Source organism: Parasteatoda tepidariorum, chromosome 6, assembly GCF_982258835.1.
Source record: "Parasteatoda tepidariorum strain Cologne lab strain chromosome 6, Ptep-v5.0, whole genome shotgun sequence".
NCBI classification, from domain to species: domain Eukaryota; kingdom Metazoa; phylum Arthropoda; class Arachnida; order Araneae; family Theridiidae; genus Parasteatoda; species Parasteatoda tepidariorum.
The window spans coordinates 63521110-63547554 of record NC_141760.1 but is presented as its reverse complement, the minus strand read 5'-3'; the positions used below and the strand labels follow the sequence as shown (position 1 = coordinate 63547554).

At 28.7% G+C, this 26445-nt stretch overlaps 1 protein-coding gene across 2 annotated transcripts; it reads left to right on the top strand.

Annotated features, from left to right (window-relative positions):
* Positions 1–374: 374 nt before the first annotated feature.
* On the top strand, positions 375–22308 carry LOC107453997 (uncharacterized). 2 transcript variants are annotated; one of them, XM_016071031.5, is made up of 3 exons: positions 375–518; positions 18466–19087; positions 20610–22308. In XM_016071031.5, the coding sequence occupies exons 1-3, from the start codon at positions 492–494 to the stop codon at positions 21533–21535; spliced, it is 1575 nt and encodes a 524-aa protein (XP_015926517.3). In that variant the 5' UTR covers positions 375–491; the 3' UTR covers positions 21536–22308. The 2 variants fall into 2 exon arrangements, with proteins under 2 accessions (XP_015926517.3, XP_015926518.3); XM_016071032.5 differs by lacking the exon at positions 375–518 and adding an exon at positions 15928–16242.
* Positions 22309–26445: the final 4137 nt, after the last annotated feature.

Genomic DNA, 26445 nt, shown 5'->3' with positions numbered 1-26445 from the left:
AAATTACTAATTATTACAACACTCGTGTTCAAAATTTGTCAATCCCACGAAATTTAAATTTCAGACATTTCACCAAAGCGACGACCAGACACGATTTTTTTGAAGTTAAAAGCATCAATTAAGTTCATCTTTTCAAAACTGCCTAATTGCTGTAAATAAAAGCTCCCAGCGACCAATTTGTTACAAAATTAAAAATTAGCGAACTGTAATACCACGCTCAAGATTCTTAAACATCCTTGTAGTGACATGAACTGGAACTCAATTTTGTATGTTTTGCATGGTGTTTTTTTTTTTCTTTTTCTTTTTTTCGACGTTTCTTGCGTCACGCTAGGTTGAGCGCACGGACAATTTTAACTATGTCGGCGTTTCAAACTATGAGTTTATTCATTTCATTTGGAAAGGTTGGAACGAATTGTTAAGCCGCTCTACGTTCTCTTTTATCAGTTTATTTTAGATAATCGGATTTTCCGAAGCATCGACACCGCGGAAATATGTTTGATAGAGGCCCGATATTGCTGGTAACTTTTTTTGATTATTTTATATCGTTTTGTAGAAAAATGAAAACTTTTTTGATATACTATTCTAAAATGATCTATAACTATTCCAAATGTTCTAAGCTTTAAAAATTTCAGAATTAAATATCCAACGGATTTTTAAATGATGTTCATTTCTAAAAATAATAAACTATTTTCTCTATTTTTTTGGAAATTTTTCAAAATTGCAATCGTTTATTTTATTTTTATTTTTAACTATTCAAAATTTTAAAAAAAATCATGTATTCTGGATGCTTAAAAATGCTACAATGGGATTCACTGATGCTATTAAGCTTTCAAGTGGTAGCTTTACATCTACTTAAATCGATGCGAACTTCATATTACAAATTTGTATTTATTTTACGAATCTTTTCTATTGCTTACGCAGTTTCAGAGAATTCTAATTTCAGTTTTAAATTCCTAAATGAGTTTTTCAATAAACAGTAAAATGTTATCAACAATAATTTCCTTATAAAATATTGCTTGATCAAAGTAGTTAAATTTAATATATGATATGGATTAGTTGAAATATCTAATACATTATTATTTTTATTAAATATTTTTAATTACTTTTATTGACTTTCAATGAAAATTTTTCCTTTTTCAAATACAATTCTCTCTTGTTCAAATATTTTCGTATAATTTTTTTATTTATAAATAAAAATCGGTGTTTTCAAAATTTTTTATTCATTATTTTTCCCCTAACAGTGCTGAGACTTTTCTTGAAATGAAAAATTTCTCGATTAAAAGCAGCTTGGACAATTTTTATTCTAAAAATCGGATATTTAAATAAACACAAAGAAAGATGCTAATTCGGAAAAAGATACAGAATACAAAACATCAGGATGACAACAATAGCAAATAAATACGAATGTAAAGATAGTACTGCGATTTGAAATTTAAAAATCCCACAGTGGCAATAAAATTAATTGAAGTTGAATCAGATGAACTATCACTAAGTCAAATAAAGGTTGGATCCAAAAAGTTAGAATGAAAAGCTAAAATAACAAAATCTTAAATAACAAAATCTTAATTTACAAAGATATTTAAAATATAAATCTAGGCTCCAGGTAAAAGTTGAGAGTTCAAAATATAATTTGGGACCTAAAAGGGGAATATGATTAAGAGACTGAGTATCATTAATCACTAAAGAGGTAAACAGGATTCAATAAATTGTCAACTCTCAAGATGGTGCACTTAATAATTTCGATGAAAACACGTCGAAATTACATAAATAATGAAGAATTTTCAATCCTTGGATGACGTGTTTAAGTTTTGCTAATTAAGCTATAAATCAAAATAAGGAATATTATGGAGTTTTTACTGACAGTATATCAATATTTCGAAAAACATGAAAATCATACTGAACAAAAGCTGTCCAAATAAAAAAAAATTACATACATATTAAAAAATAGTTAATCATTATTTAATGGGATATCAAAAGAAAGCTGGAGACGAAATTTAAGATTCTGCGCCAAAAACTTTTTTAGCTATTATGTAAATTGCAACCCAAAACATACGAAATAATCGCCAGAAAACTCATTTAAACTGAAAGCTCTTATGTGGCTTGCTTAAGTATTGTTCCTTAATTCTAATACTCGGGATATAATTATTCAATAATAAATAATCAAATAATCAATCATATAATGAATAATATAATCATTTAAGGCTTGGTGTTTCTGGGGTGGGAGCGTTCGATTCTCAATGAGGTGAACTGGGTTCGAATCCCAGTTATGACTTGTCGGTACGAATTCCACACTCGGCTCACACCGTGCTGACGTAATATTTACTCAGAGGTGGACGGATCATAGGTTAGAATCCCCTGGCCAACAGGCTAACCATCGGAGGTTTTCATCGTTTTCCTCTCTGTGTAAATGCAGGTTACTTCCATCAAATAGTACCCATGAAGGCAAATTTCTTCCAATGCTTAATCCAGAAATTCCCTGGTTTGGGTTCTGGATTCTTGTCTTCTGGATTGGGTTTAAAATTACAATCCCGCGGAGTTAAACATAGGTAGCCGTAAACTCAAGATTGGGTTAGTTGTTCCATAATACTTTTACAAAATAAAATATAATCATTCTAATTAACACAGCAGCAAAATGTCCCAATACTAAAAATTACGCTTTTAAATATATCTATAAATAAAAATCTCCTTTTCAAAAATTTATTCGAAATTTAAATTTTTAATGCAACGAGAAAACTTTAATCAGTGTTAGTTACGAAGCAAAATCTAACTCTTAAACATAATTTCTTTCCACGAACTTACCTCATTGCTTCGATAATTTACATTCTTATTGCTTCGACCTACAAAACTATACAAGAACAGTACATTCAAGAAGGTTATTGAAAGTTGTTTATATGTGGTAAAACTTCCGAACAGCGGTTCATTGTGGGACTGTGGCTATGTGACCGATTATATAGAGATATGAACGAATAGATTATTCAAAAGATAAATAAATAGATTTTATTCACTAAAATAATGATCCAAAATATAACACATACAGTAGATTTTTCCACTAAAATATTGATCCAATAATGATCACTTTTTGTTTTTAATAGCATTAATTACATTTTTACAGAGTCATGAGCATTGTATAAAATTCCGTATCAAATTACTGTAAAAAATGCGATGCTTTTTCTATTTTTCCCGAATCATGTTGTAGAACGAAAAAAATCTGTCTTAATGCAATTTTTAAAGCAATAATTCAATGAAATCTTTTTTACAGAACTAACTTCCGTGGGCTTATTTCTTTTTCACTGTCCTGAATAACGTGGGTTTCATACTTAAATATGACAGAGTTTTGCTTGTGATAGTCACTTATATTTCGATTATTCATTTGCTAATATTCTCCCTTGGTCATCACTACCAGGGGCCAGAACAGCGGTTCCCAATTTTTATCAGCTACCGAACCCTAAATAATCCCACTTCTTCCGGAGCAACCTCATCGTTATAAATAAAGTTTAAGGTAATTGTGAACGATATAACCTGTAAAAGACTATATTTAAAATATTTAATTTAAGGAATGAACATTTTTCATCGTTTTATCATTAATAATCTTAAATTTGGTTTTATTTCTGACTGCAAAATTTGCAATCCTTGTGCTATATCCAGTCTAGTAATGAATTTGTTTCTGGTGTACATGCATAGACTAGATTAAATAAGCTGAATTATGGTTTACTTGATGAAGAAAACACAAAAAAATTGCTATAAACGTTGAAAATTTGTAATTAGGGAACATATTTCTTTATTAAAGAATTTAGATATTTTGATTTGAACCCACGATAGGAATTACTAATGGAATTTATTATAAATTTTAGTTTTTTTTTTCATAATTTGTTCGATATATTGCATTTAAAAATTTTATCTTTTATCCTTTAAATAATGCCATTTTTATTTCATTGACATTTTACTTGAAATAATTTCACCAAAGCAACCGTAAGATTAAATAAATTATGAATTATAGGTTTGATTTAAATAAAATCAGAGGTTTCAAAACTCATTGCTGGTTTTACTCATACATCACCGGTTATGCTTATTCGCAGAATCCCTTTAACTCTTCCACGGAACGCTAAGGTTCCACGAAGCAATATTTGAGAACCGCTGGTCTAGAATATAAATATTTGCGCTCCAGGGTTTTTCGACGGTTAAAAAAATATTAGTAACCACTTAATATTTACAAGAATATTGAGTTGCATTTTAACATTTAGAGTGCGGGGCATATTATATAAGTGGCGGTGATGAGTGAGAGTTACCTCTTGAAGGTAAAGGGTTAAAGAAAGAAAAAAATGGAAATCAATCAATAAATATTGGCTAATTGAAGGCACAAGTTATTTCTATCTCGTGTGTTTCAGTAATTTCTCCTAACTGTTTAAGTTTGCCTATGAAGCAGTAGGAATTACCGCTCATTATTGTCATTGCTAGAACAAGATGCAGGATATAGGAAGTAGCTGGAATGAAAGTGCAAATTTTGTCAGCCGTTGGCCTTTGTATGAATGCTTAATAATTGCTCTTTTAGCTGGAATGCGATCACTGTTTAGTAATAATATGCTTAGTAATGGCCAATTAAAAATATTGCCAGCTAGAAGTGAATAACTGAGAAAAAAAATTGACTGAAATACACCTTGAAAATTCAAGCTACCAGAGGAAAAAATTCTGTTAGAATTACCATAATGCATCTGGTTTTATTTTTAAACTTTCGGCTTTTAGGTTTTCTGGTTTTAAATTTCTGCTTTTAGTATTTTACTTCGGCACTTGCCGTTTCCATGACTTTATTCTCCCCTTGAACTGGCATCTTCATTATACATGGGACAGTCGAAATGAATTCTTGCTCTTGGTCAAATTCAGCACCCTCTGTCTTACCTGGTGTCATCTTTGAGTGTTATCCTCTCAGTGAAACTTTGGTTTACCTTAGAACATTTTTAATCTTAGAGGCACTTAGCCTTGAAAGGGAGACACTTGAACTTTTAGTCGACTATTTTATTTATTCTACTAGGCTTATTTTAGTCTTTTTTATTTTTAATGTGATTTTTCATATTTTACCATTTGATGTTTTACCTGACCTTACTTTTATATGTTTTTACCTGTATTTTTGACACTTTTATTGTCGGTTGATTTTATCCACTCTGATGTTTTAAGCACTTTTAATTTTTATTCTGTTTTATTTTTATTTTATTTTTTCGATTTTGGGATTTTTCCTATGTGTTTTAATCTTTTTAATTTAGTACTTTTACTTTTCTGCAGTTTGGTAGTGTTTAGTCACGTGCAAACGGGTGAAACCTTTATCCGCAAACTCCTTCGGGGGTAGGTCGGTTACTATTGGTCTTACCATAATGCATGGAAATGTATTGTAGTAGGAAAAAAAACGTAATTCCAGTTAATAAAAATTAATTATATTTAAGCCATTCATTTGGTAATTTTAATGTTCATATGGTAACTGTCAACCTGAAATTTGTTTAGAACATTTTGTTACCGTTTAATTACCGTCTTTATTTATTAAACTTTACCGCTAATCGTTACTGAAAATTATCGTTTTTATTTATTTTGTTATTATTTAGTAAAATATTTTTATTTTAAATTCCCTAAACTAATTTCTTGAACAATTTATTGCTTATAAAACATTGCTTGATCCAAAGTAGGTGGAGTTAAAATGTAATATGGATTAGTTAAAGTAAGAATTTAAATGGTTTTATTGACTTTTAAAGAAAACTTTTTATTGTTTTTAACTCAGCTCTATGGGTCTACTCTCTTACGATCTTCTCTGTTCTCTGTGCTCTTCAATTCTTTGTTCTATTACGATTCTCCCCTCCGAACCTCTGAAAACATTTCTGGTTTTGAAAAAATTAAATTTAACCGAAAAGATTTTCTTCAAATGCTTATCAAATCACTACAGTTGAAACTATTGTACTTTTTGATGGCCTATAGATCCAGAAACAAGGTAAACTTTTGCATATTCAAGTAAGTTCGGTCATACCTTTTACTTAGTGTAGTAAGGAAAGAATGTCCCATCTCTTCTAAGAGGTAAAATGTGCAAACTATTTGATTTTTGTCGGAGTAATTGCAAGATCTTCCATTTGAAATTGGCATATTCCTTAAGGAATCCTTGATGTAACCACCGGTATCCAAGGTTTATTGCTTATAAGAAATCATTTAATTTTAAGCAATATAATTTTGCAGACATTCTATAGAAAATTGGAGGTCTATGTAATACTTACCTTGCAAAAATAAACCATTTTTATTGTTTATCCTTGACGTTCGTAACAATTAACTTGCTCGGTCAAGTACACCAACTTGAGTACAGCTGTTTCACTTGAAAATATAGAGAATGTAGTACACTCTTTCCTATCTAACTTCTCTGTACACAATTCTTCCCGGCTTTACTTTATAAAGAATTATATTTAGAATAAATTTAGAGCATTATATGGCCGTAAAATTACCGTAATGTATATTTGTAACATTTCTGGTAAAAAAAAAAACACTGATAAATAAAACCTAAATATGTGGTATTTAAACCATTTTTTCGGTATTTTTTTCCGTTCGGATGGTGACGGTTTACCGTAATTTCTGGTTTTCGAAACAGTAGTATTTATTACCACACATTTAGAACAAAATACAAAACTGAAAAGTAAATTTTACTGAGTAAATATTTTTTATGTCATGCTCTAATACAGCATATTATCATTCAATATTTTATTGTTAATTTCACTAAAATGAATTATCAAGCGCGTTCCGGTTAAAAGTACCGGGCTTTTTGGTTTGTCCATAGAGCCAGAAACGTTATAAATTTTTCCATATTCTGGTGTGTCTGTCATTACTTTTTTTCCCAGTGTAAACAAACATGCACAGTAATGCGTTTAAATTCGAATTAGTTTTTTTATTACGTTGCGGATTTTTCAATGTGAAGGAAAATCTAATTGCAGTAAAATTATAATTTTTTGCAATCACGTGCTTGTATGAAGGAAGAAAAAACTTTTGACCTGAAGTTCTAAAGATATTAAATTTAAAGTAAATAATAGAATTCTGAAAAATTTTATAAGGAAATACGAAATTTTTTTCATGTGCCAAAAGTTGAACATATATTCTCTGCTGATAATTAAAATTAAAGTACTGATGTAATCATTTCAAAATCATTTACTGTAATTGAAAAATAATTGAACAATTTAATAAAATAATCCTTCATTGCTTCGAAAATTACTTTTTCAAAAACGCATTCATACTCCATTTTTTAAAAAGGAATTATAAATGTATATCTACCACAAAACTTTAAAAATGCTCTTAAGGAAATGGAATTTTCTTATCAAAAAACACTCCTTGTTGGAATGAATCTTCCACTAAATTCACTCATGCGAGTTAACAAATGTAATTGCCCTATTTGATTGATGAATTGGACTAAAAAGCATTTAGAGGAGGTTGAAAAATTAGGCGCATTAAATGTTTCTGTGTGAGTTCCAGTTTAAAAATTACTTAATTACACTTATGGTGTGCAAATTAGTTCTCGATCGTAAAATTTCAAAATAAATTATATTGTTTAATTGATGTTCGATTCTATTTTGGATCTGAATGAAAACTCTCACTATGTTAGCTTGATTATATAATGCTTTACGTTTTATAATTAAATTCAAATTATTTTTTTTTCTTAATAGAAAATTTTGAAACCATTAAGGAAAATCAGACTCCTCTGGAAGTTCGCCGTAAATGGGATTTATTACTTTTTAAAATCTAAGAACATTGGGAAATTTTAAGAATAGTATATAATCCGTGTTAATACATACGTGGGCTTTGTCATTTTCTAATAAATACAGATAAATTGTATTTGGACGGTATATCACTTTATTTTTGTAATATTTTTTCTTCTATTCATAAATTCTTATTATTTATATGCATTAATATTATGTGCATATTTTCTATTTTGCTATTTTGTTTAATCTAATACATCAATGCCTAATTGCTATTGTTGAAATTTTATAATAAATTCACAAATAAGTATTGCAAACTTGTATGCTTATCCGTCATCCGTTTATCCGTATGTTTATCCGTCATACAAGATGAACTTAAGAGAGAAAACAACAGTTTTTTTTTGGTACTTTACATTTGTAACAATGTTTTACATTTTGTAACAATAAAAAAAATTTTAAATTTTTATATTTCACTTATAGTTTATTTAATTTTGCAGAAATTTTAAAAGCATCTTAAGTTTTTTTTTTCTCTTTAGAGTAAGAGTCTACTTGACACGCATGAACCTGTATAGTTTATTTGTGATATGCACTAAGAAGAAAAGTATGTTCAGAATTACCAGAATATGGAAAAATTACCTTCTTTCTGAATTTATGGAAACACCGATGATTTTTACCATACCATTTTGGTAATAATTTTGGTAAAAATAACAATGAAATATGGTTTCATAATACATGTGGCAAAATTCGGCAATTTTATCATTATAACTTAGAGCATTGCATAAAAACCATTTTTTCGGTTAATTTATTTTTCAGTGATGTATTTCTTCCTAAATTTTTAGTAATAAAGACTATAATTTTGAAAACCATTATTTCCGGTAAACCACTACCATGACATTTTGACTTGAAAAATAACATTTCATTTAAGTTTTCTAATTTAAAGTAAACATTGTTTTTTCTCAAGCATATCATTATTATTGGCATAATGCGATTCATAAACTAAAAAAAAAGGATTTTCTATCTTTTTTATTTTTAATTTTACGATCTTTTTATTTGTGTGTCGGAATGACATTTTGGCAACCAAGCTTCTGGCATGCTGCTTAAAACTGGTAGTTTCTGTGAATTTTGCAGCTATTATTTTTCTGAACTGTTTTTTACTTTTAGTATAATGTGTAAGCAATGTAAAATCTGAATTTGGAAAATTAACCTCAGGTTGGCTAGCAGTTATTAGCATCTATTTGCTGTGACGGAATGACCGTGACAGAATGACAAAAAGTTTAGTGGAAGAAATTTTTCATTTAAAAAATGTTTTATTAATATGTAAATGATAAAAAGAATGTAACAGATAAACAGGATTAATGTGTATGTAACCGATAAACAGAATTAGTAAAAATTTCAACAATTTGAAAATTAGCTAGTCTCTGAAGAGGTTTTATATCTAACTCTTATCTAACTTTCTCAGAAAATTTATGCATAAATCAATTTTTGTCCCGTCTTCTTTTTAGTACTTTAACATCTAAATGGTCTATCAAAGTAATTTGAGCCATATATAAATGTTCCTTTTCTGAAATATGGGACAGTGATTAAAGAGTCTCCTCAGTCATGTTTTCCTCTTCAAAACAGTGGCCTTCTTTCAAATCATATACTTGGTTATGGTTAAAATTAGAAAACATTCTAAGTTTGATGATTCACTTCTCAACTACATGAACGCCTAGTGCACGTCTCTTGTCTCTGGCAATGCTGCTGTAACAAGTGACCAGCTGAAGTCATTCTCTTTTGCCTTCTCTTAACCCCTTGGGGACGGGTGATTCACGAAAGCATTCGTACAAAATCAGAATCAAGATGTAAATAAATAAAAAACGATAGCTTAAATGCAGGCGTTGCTAAGTTCACAGACTCACTTTGCCTTGAGTTTAATTATTGTTAGTTTAATCACATATATTATCAATGTTAATTCAAGGTATAACTAAATAGTTTTATTTTGAACAAAGTAATGATGAACTAAATAAATCAAACAATTATAACTCCGCCCACAAATAAACTGCTGAAGAATTACTTTGATTACCAGTTTTATCTTTTTGCCCTGATCGATACGGTTTTATACTGGCACGTATTTGTGACAGTCGGCGCGAAAGGGGTAAATAGAATAGCTGGACAAAAACAAAACTTCAACAATTTGTTGCTTCGACTTTATGAAATCATAAAATTCTCTTGCATATTAGGTGCCGTTTTAAAGCATCCAACTCCTTGTTTGGCTTTTAAAACAACCTCACATTTACGTGGTATTTATGGGTGCATGTGTTGTGAGGTATTAATAAAACATCATTATCTGCTTCTTTAAACAAATGAAAAGCCTCTTTTAGTGCACTCTTCGTTACTCTGTCAGAGTTTGTATTATGACTGAATCCTTCATACCACCTGGGGGCTTGTAACTAATATCATCTTGACAGTTAAATTGTTTAACCAAAATAAACAGCTTATCGACATTCACTTAATTTAGTTTCTTTTGAGTTGAATGTTAAATACTTCTCTCATTAAGACTGAATTAATTTTGTTAACTTTATTGTTGATTTTGAAGTGAGTGTACAACTTTTTTTACGGCTTTACCAAGATTTGTTGGGGGAATTTAAATTATTTGTATGTGAAGAGGTTGGTAGAATTAGATTTTTTCTTTGTTTACACAATCTCTGCACAACATCTAAGCTTTTAAGTTCAGCTTTTGTGGCGGAAGCCTTCTTATCTGCTTTTCTGTCTCTGGCTTTTTTTTTTCCATCGTATTATGGGGATCTTGTTCCTTTTCAATATTCTATCTGTCTTTCAACAGTTGTTTTAGCCATTAGGTTAATTGAAAAATAAGTAATTCTCTAATTTTTGAATAGGCTTTTCAAGGACTCGTTTTGTCATTCTATCGCCGAGGATGTGTCATTCCGTCACATTAATTATTGGAAGTTAATAATCAAATGCATAAAATTTTATAATCTCTCATTGATTCTTATGCCATATCTACTTTATATTCCAAAATATATACATTTTCATTTTGAAATTTAATTGTTGTTTAAAAAAAATACTAAAACATGTGATGGAATGACACAAAAAAAGTTACTTTTATTTTATATATTAAACTTAAAATGACTTAAAGACTATGTTTTAAATGTTTAAATTTTGTACTATATGCATAATTTTATCAAAATATTGCAAAAGAAAGATGCATTTATTTTACTTTATAAGTGTTTTTCAAGAAAACAATTTCAGCACAAATGTGAACAATTCACTTGTCCGCCATGTGATTACTTCAGAATACTGCTAGATTCAAAAAACTTAAAATTATCAAAAATGAAACATGAACTTTGGCTATTTCTGAACATATTTTTAAAATCAAAATATGCAATTCATAAAAAAAATTTCGCTTGAAAGTTGACACTTTCATGGAATTGTCCAAATACTATATATTTTGTTTTTATTATCAGAATCGTTGTTTCTTTCACCAGAAATGTCATTTTACCAGATTTTGTTTTCTCCGTTCACGAGGAACTAATTATGTTGAACAATTAAAAATACTTCTTGAATATCCAATCACACAGAGAGAAAAGAGTTCTGCTGAAATTATCGAAATGTATGCATTTCTGGTTGAAGAAACCATAATTTTTGTAATTAAACCAAAAAAATACAGTATTTATAAGCCATTCATTTGGTAATTTTTGCGTAGACATTGCTACGGTTTACCTGAAATTGTGGTTCTCAAAATTGTAATCCTTATTACCAAACATTTATTAAAAGCTAAAAAATAAATTTTGCCCTAATAAATAGTTTTTATGTCATGCCCTATGTAATCATGATAAAATCACTAACTTTACACTTTATCATATTTTAGCACTATATTTTATGGTTAATTTAGTCGATATCATTACCAAAGAGTTTCGGAAAAATTACCCAGATTTTTGAATTACCATAAAGCCAACAAGACGGCAAATTTAAGAATATTCTGGTAGTTTTGACTATACTTTTTTCTTCAGTACACCAAGTAGGCTATGAAATTATCTCTAGTATTGATAATAGATAAATGTGGCTGACCATTTTTACATTTCACTTATTTTCTTTTTAATTATATAGGTAATTTATAGGTAATGCTATTGTTTAAACAAATACGTTCTTTTGTTGAACGCTCAATTAAAAAAATACTTTTTTTTCTCCTTTTTTGTAGAATGTCACTCTAGTTTTCGTTATTTTTATGATATTTCAATGAACCGCTTATTATCCGTTAAAAATACGTTAAGTCTTTGGGGATATTATTTAGGTCTCGCTTAAAAAATCATGCAAAGAATTTCTTTGGTATATGTAAATGTTTCATAAAAAAATGCAAAATCATAAATAATTTAACGGTCAATGCCCGATTCTTTTAATCAGGCATAAAATTTTTCAGTTAAAGTAAGAGTTATCTAGTCAATTTTATATCATTTGTTGAAATTTTAAAAAAAATTTAATAACTTTGTTTAACACATCATTAGACATGCTCAAGATAACATGATTTCTAGTTTTCTAACTATTTTAACTATCCATTATCGAACCATACAAGCGTGACATGATTCAACGAGCAAAATAATGTCATACAAATACTTTAATTACCTACTTTAAAAGCAATTACTTGGTGGAAAATCAATTGTAGAAATAAAAATGACATTTTGCTAATCTTCTGGTTACTTGAGAAGAAGATTAATGTGATCACGGTCATCAGCATGGTCACCCATGCGATTCTCAAAACACATCATACCTCAATACTTATAATGACTGCCATCACATAAAGTTGGAAATATTTCGTTATGCAGTCAACTAAAAAATGGGTCATAATTCAAAAGCTCTTCATCTTTATATTTATTACAGTAAAGTTTTGATTTATCAATATCTAATATATATAATTCTCTTAAGTGGCTCCCAAATTTTGGCTGTATTTCTTTTCCGCCGGTGGCAACGTTTGCTTTGCTTTGCTTACGTTACTATTTCTCTTACACGGCTACAAAAAAAGCCTCATTACAACTCCCCGAATGGCAACGCTAGAAAATCGACCAATGATGGCCGCTAAAAATGTCACATGCCAAATCTAGCTGAGGTGGCTCAACATATAGCGCTTTTAAAAACGGAAACTGAAATAATCAGAGAGCATCAGCCTCGGCAATCTCATACTATTAAGCTAGGCAGAAGTGAGTAGTCTTTGTGGATAGATCTCTATTTTAGTATTTTGCCGAAAGCGCTTTTTTTCACGAATTTAAATATTACGAATTTATTTGACGATTTTCGATTTATATCACGAATTATACTACAGCACATTTCTAATAGGTTTAACGAATTACATGCCATTTATTTGAATTTATTTTAATGATTTAGTATTTACTAAAAAGATGTAGTTTGTTTTTTTTAAAAAAAAATTATATGGATTTGAATGATTGTTTTGAAGTCTTAGAATTTTGTGCATTTGCAATGTACCTAAATTAGTAGCGAGCGAAACGAGCTTGGTTTGCGAAGCAAACCATATAAGATTGCGTAGCAATTTTCGGGGGTTGGCGAGGGTTAGCGAGCAGGGGGCGCAGCCGACTAGTAAATTAATAATCCCTTAAAATTAATAATCCCTAATCCCTTAAATTAAAATTTTAGTTGATACAATTACCAAAACATTTTTGTTTGAGTTCACTTTCCTTGTGTTCACTTGACTGGTCTATACGAATTCCACACCCAGACCTCATCACCCACAGTGCTGATGTAAAATATCCTCAGTGGTAGATGGATCATGGATTAGAGTCCCCTTACCATCAGGCTGACCGTGGGATGATTTAATGGTTTTTCTCTCTATCTAACGCAAATGCGGGTTAGTTCCATCATAAAAAAGTCCTAGGCAAGTTTCTTCCAATGCTTCATTCAATATTTCCTTTGTCATCTGGATTGGGTTCAAAATAACAAGGCTACAGAGTTGAACATTAGTAGTCGTAAGCCCAATATTGGATCGACTGTACAGCAATGGTTATAAAATAAAATATTTGTGCATAAATATTAAAAATATTAATTCAACCTGAAGATATTTTTTTATCTTTCAAATTACTATTTAACTTTTTATAAATAGCTAAATGTCTCCTTTAGAACTATAAATGCTTTGTAAAATCTCTATGAAGGTGTTTAGTTTTGAAATAAATATTTCATTTACTAAAGCATTTTTTTTTTTGTTTTTATTTATAATTTTACTGTAAAATTCATGCATTTCTATTTAAGCATCATGTTAAATAACAATTGTTCCTATAAATATTATGCCAAAGTCAGAATAAGAGCAAATACTTCATTCAAATTAAAAAATTCTATTCGTTAATTTCTATATTCTTATAGCGGATTTTTCTGTATGTATTTTTTTAAGTTTCTATAATTAACTATCAAATCACGATTCTTGACAAGTATTCCGTATTTTTTCTCTTGAATGAGCTTCAACAACTACTAAATGTTTAAAATGTTTAAGGAAACGAAAAATATCTGAACCATAACTTATAACTTAACTTTTAAGTAGGAAAATGCTAAACATGTGATAAGAACCAAAGGAAATTCATTTGTCTACAAGTTCAATCATGCATAAAGAGCATCTCATAAATGTATGCACAAGTGCTAACTATTACTATATTTTTTTAATGCTAGTACTTTCCTGATTTCTTATAGTTTGAATCCATCACCCAAACTGGAACATTATGTTAACTTTTTTTCTGAAAATTTGTGACAAATTCTAAAAATAGACAGTCTTCAAATAAACGTTCGGTTATAAACAAAATTATAAATTAAAAGAAATATTTTTAGTAGAGTTAAAATAAACAGTATTTACCAATTACGTAGAAATATTCTGGTATGACAACAAAGGAGCTACAAAATAAATTATAAAAAATAATTAAAAAATAAAGCAATAACAAAATTTACAAATTATTTCAATTGCTATAATACTTGACATTGACGTTGATTTGTGGGAATTTCGCATACATGTTTTTTAATCTTCAATTAAATAATCAATTATAAATACTTATATGAATATTATAAAAAATTATAAAAAGAAAATACTAAAACCCATTAAAAGCAGAATTTTTAAAATCAATTTGTATTATTCGAAAAACAAGCTTATTTCAAACTTAAGAGGCAAATTTCAAACCTACACTGTAAAAAATTTTGATGCATAGTTGCCACCATTTTTGGGTACAGAGGTAAACTAAAATTTTTTGCAGTGCATGTATAGTCACACTTTTTATTTACTTTTTCATTGTTGTAGTTTTATTTATTTATTCTTTCATTTTTGTATTTTTTGTTCACTGACTGCATAAATTTAATGCAAGTTAAAATCAATACAATGGCTTTATTGCAAAAAGATTTCATTTAAAAAACAAGCACACTTTTAGTAATATATTCACTTTAGTTATTTCAAACAATTTTTTTTTTGAAAATTTCATAAGACTTTTGCATACAACTACAGTTCTGTATTTTAAAATGCATTTACTCTACCTCAACACAAAAAATACTGTAACCATACACCAAAATTAATTTCTGTGTAAGTAATCTCTAATATTTTAAATATTATTATCTAAGTCAAAATGATTTAAAACTGTTAAATTTGTTCAATAAATTAAGCATAGTGTCACGCTCTAACCTTCAGTCTTAAACCCATTTTTAAACGCAGCGTTTCAAAGTCACTATACCCAATCTCAGTGTTGTTATAACCAAAATGAGCCAGTAACAAACTAGAGTAAAGTATTTTTCGCAATAGGGTTAGCTATTAAAGTAAATTATATGTTGTGCATAAACCTTTTATTTTTATATAAATAAGTGTCAACGAAAATTGTTGAATTTTCTTTGGAAGTTTTGAATTACAAGGTTTTAATCTAGTGGTATACTTATACTAACACTAATAATTCCAATTATAATGCACTCAGCTAGAAAAAAAATGTATAATTAAATAAGTTCATCAGATTAGTCTCGCGATAACAACTTCTCTTTTCGTTTTAACAAATTACTGTTGGTGTAAATTTTCGAAACTTCATTCAATGAATTTCAAAATACTAATCGGCAATCATTACTGAATAGAGTGCGTCCTTGTTCGTGTCAATCGCGTCCATAATTTATCCAAGAACAACAGAATAAACATACATGAGACACTCAAAACAGCGCCTAAATTGCGCCACATCCACATCAGAGTGGTGGGTGAACATTTAAATCAGGCCATCACACTTCCGATTCATTCTTACAAACGTTGGAACACTACCGTTTAGGTTATGCGTGAAAGACATATTTATTACTCATTGAGGTCACGCTAACGTATTTTCCAGATTTTCAATTCACGTCTTTTTTGAAGTATTATGTATGTTTTTATTTTGTTACCTCGGCACGCTAAGTGCTTCGACATAATGTGAACAACAAGCTAGGCGGGACATTACAAATACTATCCGGTCATTTCGCGGTCATTAGTTTCCTGAGTTTCCAAGCGTGAAATGAATTGACAATATTATTTGTAAAAATGATGGAAGCTATTACGGTAAAAAAACAAGCCATTATTTCTTCATTTTTTTTCAAATTTATTCATTTGAAATTTTGTGGCATCTTGAAATAATTGCTTGTTTCGTATGTTATATAATCTATGTTTTTTATGGTCATCGGTCATGTTAAATGTATATATTTTTAAAATAAAAAATTGGATCATTTTTTTTTTCTGCAGAAATCAGAATGCTTTTTTAACTTGCAATAAATAATACGAAACAGCATCTAATATGTAATATCGACATTGAAAAAAATTTCATTCAAGATATTTAAATATCAAGATAGATATCGTGTTCTTCTTTTCAGATTAAGCAAAAAATAAATATGTATTAAATTTTACATTTCTTAATGAAAAAATAGAGTAATATGAACTACGTAATGTAAGTCTCATAACTATTTTTAAATAGTTATTTGCAATTAATGTTCGTATTAAATATATATTTAAAATTTTTCACATATTTTATAAAGCAAAATGAAACTTAAAATTTAGCTATAATTGGGAAATTTAAATTTATCTAAATTAAAGCTAAAATTTAAAATTTAGCTTTAACAGCTCTCGATTACTCGCCGAACTACGGAAATAGATTTCGCAGTTTCTTTCGGACATCTTCTCTCGCCCACTAGATACTAGCCTATAATTCATGTTCGCCCATGTTCTTACATAGTCAGAAATTACATGACACTTCGTTATTATTCGGATTACAAACTTATACGTCCTAAGTTATTAAAATAATGAATACACACAATAGAGTTAAAATATGCACCCATATTTCTTTTTTCTGTAAAAATATACCGGATTAATCAATCATAAAAATGCATTTAAATTTTCTTTTTTTTTCTCATTTTTTTGCCAAATAAATTGAATTTAGATTCGAAAATCTTTTCTTACTTTCGAGTAATTTCATGTAAATGATCACTGCTTCCAACTGACGCATGGTAGACACCAAAATTTAAAATTGAGGGCAATTTTGTTGCATATGACTTTATGTGTGTTTGTCAATAAATAAGTAAAAATTAAGAGTGTGACACTCATGACACAAAATTAATAATATAAGACTCACCAACGTATGGTCCCATATTTTATTTTCGTAAACGCTACTATGCTTAAATCATTAATATGGCATACGTTAAACAATTAAAGGAATCAGTTGTATTTATTATTTGTTTGAATGAAGAAAAAAAACGAATGTAACTCCAAACGTAAAATATAAGTTTTAAAATTAATATTGCAAGTAAAATCTTCACATTCCAATCATTTCCATTTTGATTTATTTTTGTTTCTTCCACGCATTTAAGTTCAAAAATATTTCCTAATATTTTTCCACTACTATTTATTGCCAACGTGATGAAAAAGTGACAAAAACTGGATTGTATTATCGTCACCTTGTGACATAACTTTTGAACTCCATTCGTTTGAACATTGCAGCGTAGCATAATATTTTAATTTCATGAATAATTTAAATTTAATCCAATTTTGTTTCCAAATGAAAGATACAAATTCAGCGCTCTTTCTGTGGTTACATTAGGCTTACCTGTGCATAGAGTATTTCTTTTGCGTTTGTTACAATATCGCTTAAATTTTACAGTATTTTGTGTAATGATTTAAATTTAATTCACTCACGTGTAAGTTTTTTTTAATCATTAACTTATTTTTAACTTTATGTTTGAATTTTATAAGGAAATAAATGCATAAAGTTCAATTATGATGATATTTAATAGTTTCTAGTAACAACATATCCAAAATAAATTTTCATTATTATAAAAAAAGGGTCTCATGGTTTGATGCTTTTTTTTTAAATTCAATTATTAAATACTCATACATTAAAAAGGTAAACATTAAATTGTATTTTTATATGATGTAATTTAATAAAAATTTGAACAAGTAGTTCATTTCTGATTTTAATTGTTACGTCTATTATGAATAGTAAATGCAGTCTGTATTTTTGTAATACCCACATACTCAATGAAACAAATGCTGTATTTAAATAAAAAAAATCACGAAAACAATACAAAATAGCATTCTTATGTAATTTAAAATTTGCAATAAATTATAATATTCACAGCAACTTTTTCAAGTAAACATTTCCAAAAACTTCGATAGCTAATAAAATTATTAGAATTTAAGATAAATTTTGAATAACGACACTCGCCTGTTATTTTAGACGAATGCACTAACACCTTTTAAATAGAAAATATATTTATTTTTTTCTTCATTTTTCAGGTGTTGGCGTTTGCTTTAACTGTTTTAGTTCAACAATATGAGTGTCAAGTACCAGTCGACGACGATGTCAAAGCTCGCTTGGAAGACAAAGTCATACAATCTATGTCCTTGAAAGAACTCGAGGCTATGGTGGAAAACGATGAGCGAGTTTTGACTGCCCCTAGATCAAAGATCATCCTCCTACCAAAGAACAGAAATGACCCAAACGAAGAAGCTTATATCATACAGCGAAAGCCCAAATTTTCTGCCAGAAAAGAAATTGAAGCAAGGGAGCAGTATCAACTGGACAACGAGGATGACAGATTCCGCTCTTCTTTTGAGGACGAATTCAAGTCCTCATTGTTCAAAAGATCCTATTTACCCAAATTTCGATACGAGAGTGCTTTCAAATTCGACGAGGAATTCCCTTCTTTGTTCAGCGTGTCTGATTTAGATTCACAAGGCTCAAACCAAGCAAAGAAACTTTACGAATCTCTCGTTGAACAAATTATGGATCAAAGACCAGCACCTGAAAGACGTTTTTCAATACTAGATGTTGCTTCGAGTGCTGAATCACCTTCTTATAGACCTAGATTTGATTATGATAGTTACTCTAAGGATCCTACTGAAGTTAAATTAAAAGGTAAAATACTTCTAGAACATCTCTAACCACACACCTTAGTCTATATCAATACCTAGCCTAGCCTATACATATTTATACTTATACATAACCACACATATCTTACCTACCTTAGCTACTTACCCTATTCTATACTGCCCTACTTACTTAACCAAGTTGGAGTACATTATCAGTCAGTTTAACCCGTATATCTTTGACAAATAATGTAAATTTTGCCAGAAGCCTAATTACGCCTTCTTTCAAAATTATTATATAGTAGAGCAGGTTCCCCATATAGAGCACAAAAAAAATATTCTTTGCACTATAAACCTTTCCTTTATTCGTCATGACGAATCGATGAAACAGGTTATATAGAGAGCTGGAAGGTTTAATTCAAAAACAACTGTTGTATTTCTGAACTTTTTAATATAGCTTTAGCGTTCTGCACTAAATTCAATAATTAGTTCAAAATGAGTTCCAACACTCTATTAAAATTATAATTTTTGCAATATTTAATTTCATATTGTTTAAAAATTTCTTCTCCGATACTTGGTAAATTATCCCCTTATGATAATATTGCTATTTTAATTCCTCTTAAACAAACTCTATGAATTTACTAATCCTATACAGTTGGTCAATAAACTAAGTTTGATACCTGTTGATTTAAATGCAATATGATATTTAAATAGAATTAATTCCATGAAAATAACCTACAAAATAATGCGATCTATTTCCAATAGTTATTCTTAAAATATAGTAAAATATTTTTTTTCATGCAAGCAACTTTCTTCAAAAAGACCTCTCTATTCCCGTACAATAGGATGCTAAATGAATTTAGATGTTGTATGTAGAATTGCAGAGCTCAGTATGAATATAGTGCTGTTACAATGAAGAAAAATCGTCGAAATTCTCCTAATTAAATGAATTGATCTTCACAACATAATAATAACAGCCTTTAAAGAAGCTAATATTTTTAAAAACTAATATTTTTCTTCCAAATTATAAAAATCTAATTTCACATTAACTCTAATCTCACATTAACAACTTCGCAAAAATGAATACAATTAAAAAAGTATTTATTTCAGCAGGATTAAGTTTTACGTCAAAAATGTGTTATTAAATACTAAATAATATTCCACTATCACCGACTGAACTTCTTTTATTAACATTTTAAATTAAATTTTTTATATATATTCGAAATATATATTCTGAGGCCTTAACTTCAAAATTAAGAGGACATACATTCAAAGAACTATTTTTTTCTAACTTCAGAGTTATTTGTAACGTTAAGATGAAGTTTTTCAACTATAACATTAGGGTAACAGGCATATAATACTGTGTAGTGATATTAAATCATGAGTACTTAAATGGTATTATAACTTTATTTACATTGTTAGATAAAAAAAACATGATTAAAATAGTTAGAATAATTTACAAAAAATGAACCTTCCTAAACCCTATATTTTTGTTAATGTTGACTATTTCTAGAATAAATATGCATCAAAATACTTTTGTGAAACATTCTGATAGCAAATTTCACTGACAGGAAAAAAATATTGGAGAGACGAACCAGAACGCAGAGAAGAAAAACTTGATGATAAAGGTTGCAGAACTGTTGTCAAGAAGATCATTGACCCAGAAGATGCCAAAAAGCACGGATCAAATGCTAAAAGTGTCATAATCACGAAAGAATGTGAATCTCCTAATATCCATGGTCCAGATGCAAATATTCCAGAAATGCAACCGATTGCGCAATTGGGTGCCAGATTAGATTCGCGACCATTTGCAAGCTTTGAGGCGGCAAAGTCAAACTACGAGAATACACGACCAGTTGAACTAGATCTCCCAAGTGCAAAAGCAAGAGATCCCCTAGCTCCTGACTATATTGATAAAATGTTAGATTCCCACTTTAAAAGTTTTGGAAGATTTAACAACCCCTTATCATCCTTTAGAGGTTATCAAGACAGATTCAAACTTCAAGCTCCAGATGCCATCAAGAATGTCAAACCTACCATCCAAGTGGAATCTTACGATCGAAACCATCCTGAATCTGGATTTAGCGTGGATTCAGCACCGAAGTTCGAACCTGCTCAGTATAGCAATGATCCTCCAAGAGCGAATCGACATAGCTATCGTTATGAATATCCTCAGCAAAATCCTGCGAATCATGAATCTGCTTATGATGATCAACCCAAAACATATGAACATCATCACCATTACAACCATCCAGAAAAAAGTGTAAATGATGATAGGTCTCGGGGCTATGAAAGCAAAAAAGCTTTTCCATCAGAAGATAAATATGCAGATAAGAAAGAACCAAAGATGATGAAAAAGAGCTATGCATATTACCGCAAGGATAATCCTAAGGAAGATCCTAATGATCAACAATATGCTGAAGAATATTCTCATGGAAACTACAGAAGTTTTTCATCTGACTATGATAGCGATAGAGATGGTGCTAAAAAGGATTAATTTCTCCAAATTGCACCATGTGATAAATAGTTATATGTAGAATTTGAATTTTATCAACTAAACCATGGTGATTTTAGCGCGACCAGAGTCAAAGTTAAAATATTCTTCATGTAGATTCATGAGCAATGATTTAAACGGCACATTATCATATTTTCTAGTATAAAATTAATTTAAAAACAAATCCCTTATTTCATTTAGATTTTTAATGTCATCTATTATAAACTATAAATTATTAAAAATATAACTTTCGCACAATTTTACAATATTATCATACATATTTGTAAGGAAGCTATAATAAGAATTAGATAATGCTTTGTTTATTTGATATATATATTTATTACGAATGTTTTATTAATATTACTTGTCAACAACATTATTTAATCATGTAGGAAATAAATAACAGCTAGATAATAAATTATTCACATAACTTTTCCAAACTACTTAAAGTGTTAACAATCACATTCATTAATTACTTTTTCACTACTTAATGGGAAATTATGTATAAGTTATGAATACCTAAGAGCAGAGAGTACTGTTCCAGAGTATATATCCAGAGAGTACTGTTCTGACTGATATCTGTAAGTTAGTAACAATGATTTCGCGAAGTTTTTATTCTAACAATTACTTATTTTTCATATAACTGTATCTTAGTCATTCTTTTCTTTCTATTTCATTCTTTTTATTCACTCATCTTTATTCATTCTCTTTCATTTTATTTATTTTCTGCAACTCATGTTTTTTAAAAATAAAAATAAATATTTGTAAACACAAAATTCTGTTTTAGTGGATTTTATTTTTTTATACACAGCTTACTGCAAAAAGAAAATATTATTAATTTCTTACTAAAAATCAAATATAACGAACTCTTATCCTCAAAATTCTCAGAATATTAGGAGTTAGAATTTAAATTAATTTACATAACTGAAAATTTGATTTGTGTGAAAATAGCGCTCTATGGTTTCAAGAACCGAATATTTAGATGAAAAGTGTTACAGTATAAGTATTTCAAGAATGAAATACTTATATAAATAATAATTATTAGTACAAGTATATGCACTAAGGTGTGATAAGTATTTCAAAAATAAGTAGCCTCCATTTTTCAAAAATGAAATACTACATTACATTTAGTTTCAAGTAAAAATAGTTGGTGTGAATAAACATCATAAACTTAAACAACAACATTTTTAAAATATAGAATAAAAATATTCTTTAAAAGTAGTAAACCAAATAAAACAGTGCATGTTTACTTAAAAACTAAAAAACTTATAGCCCGAAAAAAATCATTAAAATGTTTAGAAATCTATCCCAATCATATTGTTTAGAAAAGCTAGTTCAAAGTTTCTCTTGGCATTCCCCGCATAATCCATTCAAATATTCTGATGTAACTTATGTAAAAAAATATATTTAATATAACAAATGTACAAATTACAAATGCAAAATGAATATAACAAATGCAATGGATGAAGTGCAAATGGTAAATTATTCAACACTGACAAAAAAAGCATGAAAAAACTACCAGAATGTAGTAAAATTTGCCATGTTTCTGGCTCTATATGAACTGTAAAAAGCTTGGTAATTTTTATCGAAGCACGTAAATGTTTAGAGAGTAGAGGGTAATGATTTTTTAGTTTTATAATATGTGATAAAACTTAGTAAATGTGGTAAGTTTTGATAATTTTTTCCCTATACCCTAGAACCATGGCATAAAACCCATTTATTTGGTTAAATTTATTTTTCAGTTTTGTACTTTTTACTGAATATTTTATAACAAGAACTGTAATTTTAAAGACCTGATTTTCCAGTAAACCATTATCATATGAAAGTAAAAATTGCCAAATGAATGGTTTAAATACCTCATAATTTAGTTTTATTTCCCAAAACTATGTTGTTGTTTTTTACTAGAAATGTAATTACCATACAGTATGGTAATTTTACCAGGATTTTATCTTGCAAAAGAAGTTGACATTGTCGCGATCTTTTCAGGAATAAATAAATAGCTTAGTGCATGTTTAAATGTTTACAGTAGACTATTCCTTAGGGATTTTATTTAGATAGTTGCTACGGAAGTTTCCAAAATTTTCGCTTTATATAACAACACCATACACTAAAACTGTTATTGTCTATGAAAATCAAAGTTTTGTAGTTGAAGCAACCTTTAAAAAACACTTTCCTGATTATTGGGAAACTGTCTCCCCAAACACTTCAATTGCTCTCCACGTGGTCTGTGAGTTCGAAATAGGACACAAATTGATTTTTAGAAGATGGCTTTAAATGTTTTCGAACGAAATTTAACTGTCGCGTAGAAATAACGCATTTCCCACGCAACAGTTTTGTTCGATAATCAATAAAAAATAAAATTCAGATTCGGATTATAACAATTCATCAACAAAAGCTCTGCAGGAACACATTGGGATTATTGACCTTTTTTAGAGTAAATGCAATTGTTATTTTTCACTTTGTTTTTTCGTCTGCTCTGTATTATTTTAATTCACCAACATTTTGTTTTTATAGTTAGACGTTTATTTAAGTAACCATTTTGTAAGAGTTGAATAACGTCATGCTCTAGCTAAAAATAAATACACAGGATATATACTTGACTGAAGCATATTCACATTGTCACAGCGGAGATTCATCAACAGCATACCTCAATTTCCTGGGTGAAATAGAATAAAGGAAATTAATGAATAGCTTTCAAAAATAGAAAAGATTTCATTTCAATTTATATCTGCAAAAAAAAACATGTGTCTAATTATTAAATGTCAATAAACTCTGAGAATTATTTTTTAGAACTAAAAAATGAAGCTTATTTCTGAATACAAAGAAAAAAAACAATGGAGTTTACTTAATTGAATTAGAGTAGAGAAATTTTTGTAATGCAACAATACAGCAGGCAAAAATTAAATTAAAGTTTGCTTTTTATAACTAAAAAATAAACAACTTTCTAAGTTAAAAAATTGAAACATATTATTCTTTGAATTGTTTTATGTCTGTTTGAGGATTACAAAAACATAACTTAATTAATTTGCGGTAAGAAAAAAAGGTGAAAAAGAACTATTTGGCCTTCTTGTTTAAATCTGCTGTATAATTAAATTTTTGATAGTTGTTAATACTGTAAATAAATATTTTGGACAAAAACCTATGCGATGCGACGTTTCTTTTGTATGAAAAAGAATTATTACTAAAAATTATATCGGTGCACATCAGACTATTCGATATTTACCTCTAATTTAGTGTTTTATAAAATTACATATAATAATTTTTATTCATCTAATTAGTTTTAATAGAACTTGTCTTATGCCAGTTTAGAGTTAACTAATGTATCAAAATTAAATAAATTTCTGTTAACACAAAACTATTAATGAATTATCGTTTAGTTTATTCTTCCATTAACAGAATTCAATTATTTACGTACTTTATTATTGAAATTTTCCGGAAAAGAGTTTAAGAAAGATTTTGCCCCCCCCCCCCCAAAAAAACCTGAGAATGTTCTGTTATTATGATCGTGCCACTGTGTGAAAAAATTTCGAATGAAAGTACATTAAAAATTATCGGCTCTCGGGATGCCGGTGAATCATCCGATGAAATCCATTTTTATCGGCACATGTTACGGAAGAAAAAAAATCTGACATACTGTCAGTCTTACAGTCATAATTACAGCAAAATTAGTTACTCTAAACAAATATTGCTGTCAAATTTACAGTACAGTATTTTACTGTAAAAATGATTTTAACAGTAAAATGAATTTAACTTACAAAGCACCCTAAGGGCTAGTACTTTATGCGTAATTTGATACGAAATTTTCTGCAATGCTTACAAGAGTGGCTTACAATTTTAACAAGCTAACATAAGTGTCACTATTTTAAAATTTAAAAACATGCGTGTCACGTCAAACATATTAAAAAAATATAAAAGCTTATTAAAAAGCCTTTTTTTTCTGAAATAGCATTTTTATGTCTAAATCTGAATACTAGAGATTGTGAAAATAATAAAATAATTAAATCAAAATTGAATTTAGGTATTATTTTTAATTAATATTTCAGTACAGAATGCATAAAATCAAAATAAATTACTAGAAATAATTAATTCGAAATTATTAATCCTAGCTAATTATTTAATGGTCAGTACTTAATTCGTATTTTTTGGATTTTGATGAAGTTCCTGAAAACGATATTTTTATTTCTTTTAAATGCAATGAGTTTCCGCATGCCACTGTTAAAACTCTGACATTCTACGCTGGGACTATGCGCCATGGGCTGAGAATCTGTGTACTGTGTTCTTGTACTGTACTTACATATCAGTTACATCAATCATCACTCGTGATGAGTAAATGTGAATCATAAATTTACGGGGGAATAAAGATGACAAAAAGTATTTTTAACAAATGTTTTCTTTATCAATACAACTTAGTTCGGTTTGCGAAGGAGGAGGCATATTATGTACTTCATTAGAAAAGTGTTATAGATACATGAAAAAATATCAAAAATTCATTCCATAAAATTAAAATCCCACTGTAGATAGTTATTTTTTTCATTTATTTAATCCCTTAAGATATTATATATATATAAAATCTTTTCTTCGCCAAAGAAAAGAGAATAGTTACAATGTGAGTGCCATAAATTTGACAAAAAGTTTTTATTGTAAACTAAGCGTCGTATGTTCCTGAAAAGAAGTGACAGTGTTTTAAAACAGAAAAATGTTTATAACGTGACTGAAAGTTTTTTAAAGGACAATTTGGCGAGAATTTTTCGTTAATTCTCGTTTTTACGAAATTTGACTTAAATCTATGAATAGCTATTAATTTTTGCATACTATTATAAAACCAAACAATACAGTGTTGGAAGATTTTTAAGACATTTAAAAATTAATTCGCAAATAACTTTTATTTTCTAGAAAACTATTTTTTTTTTTAT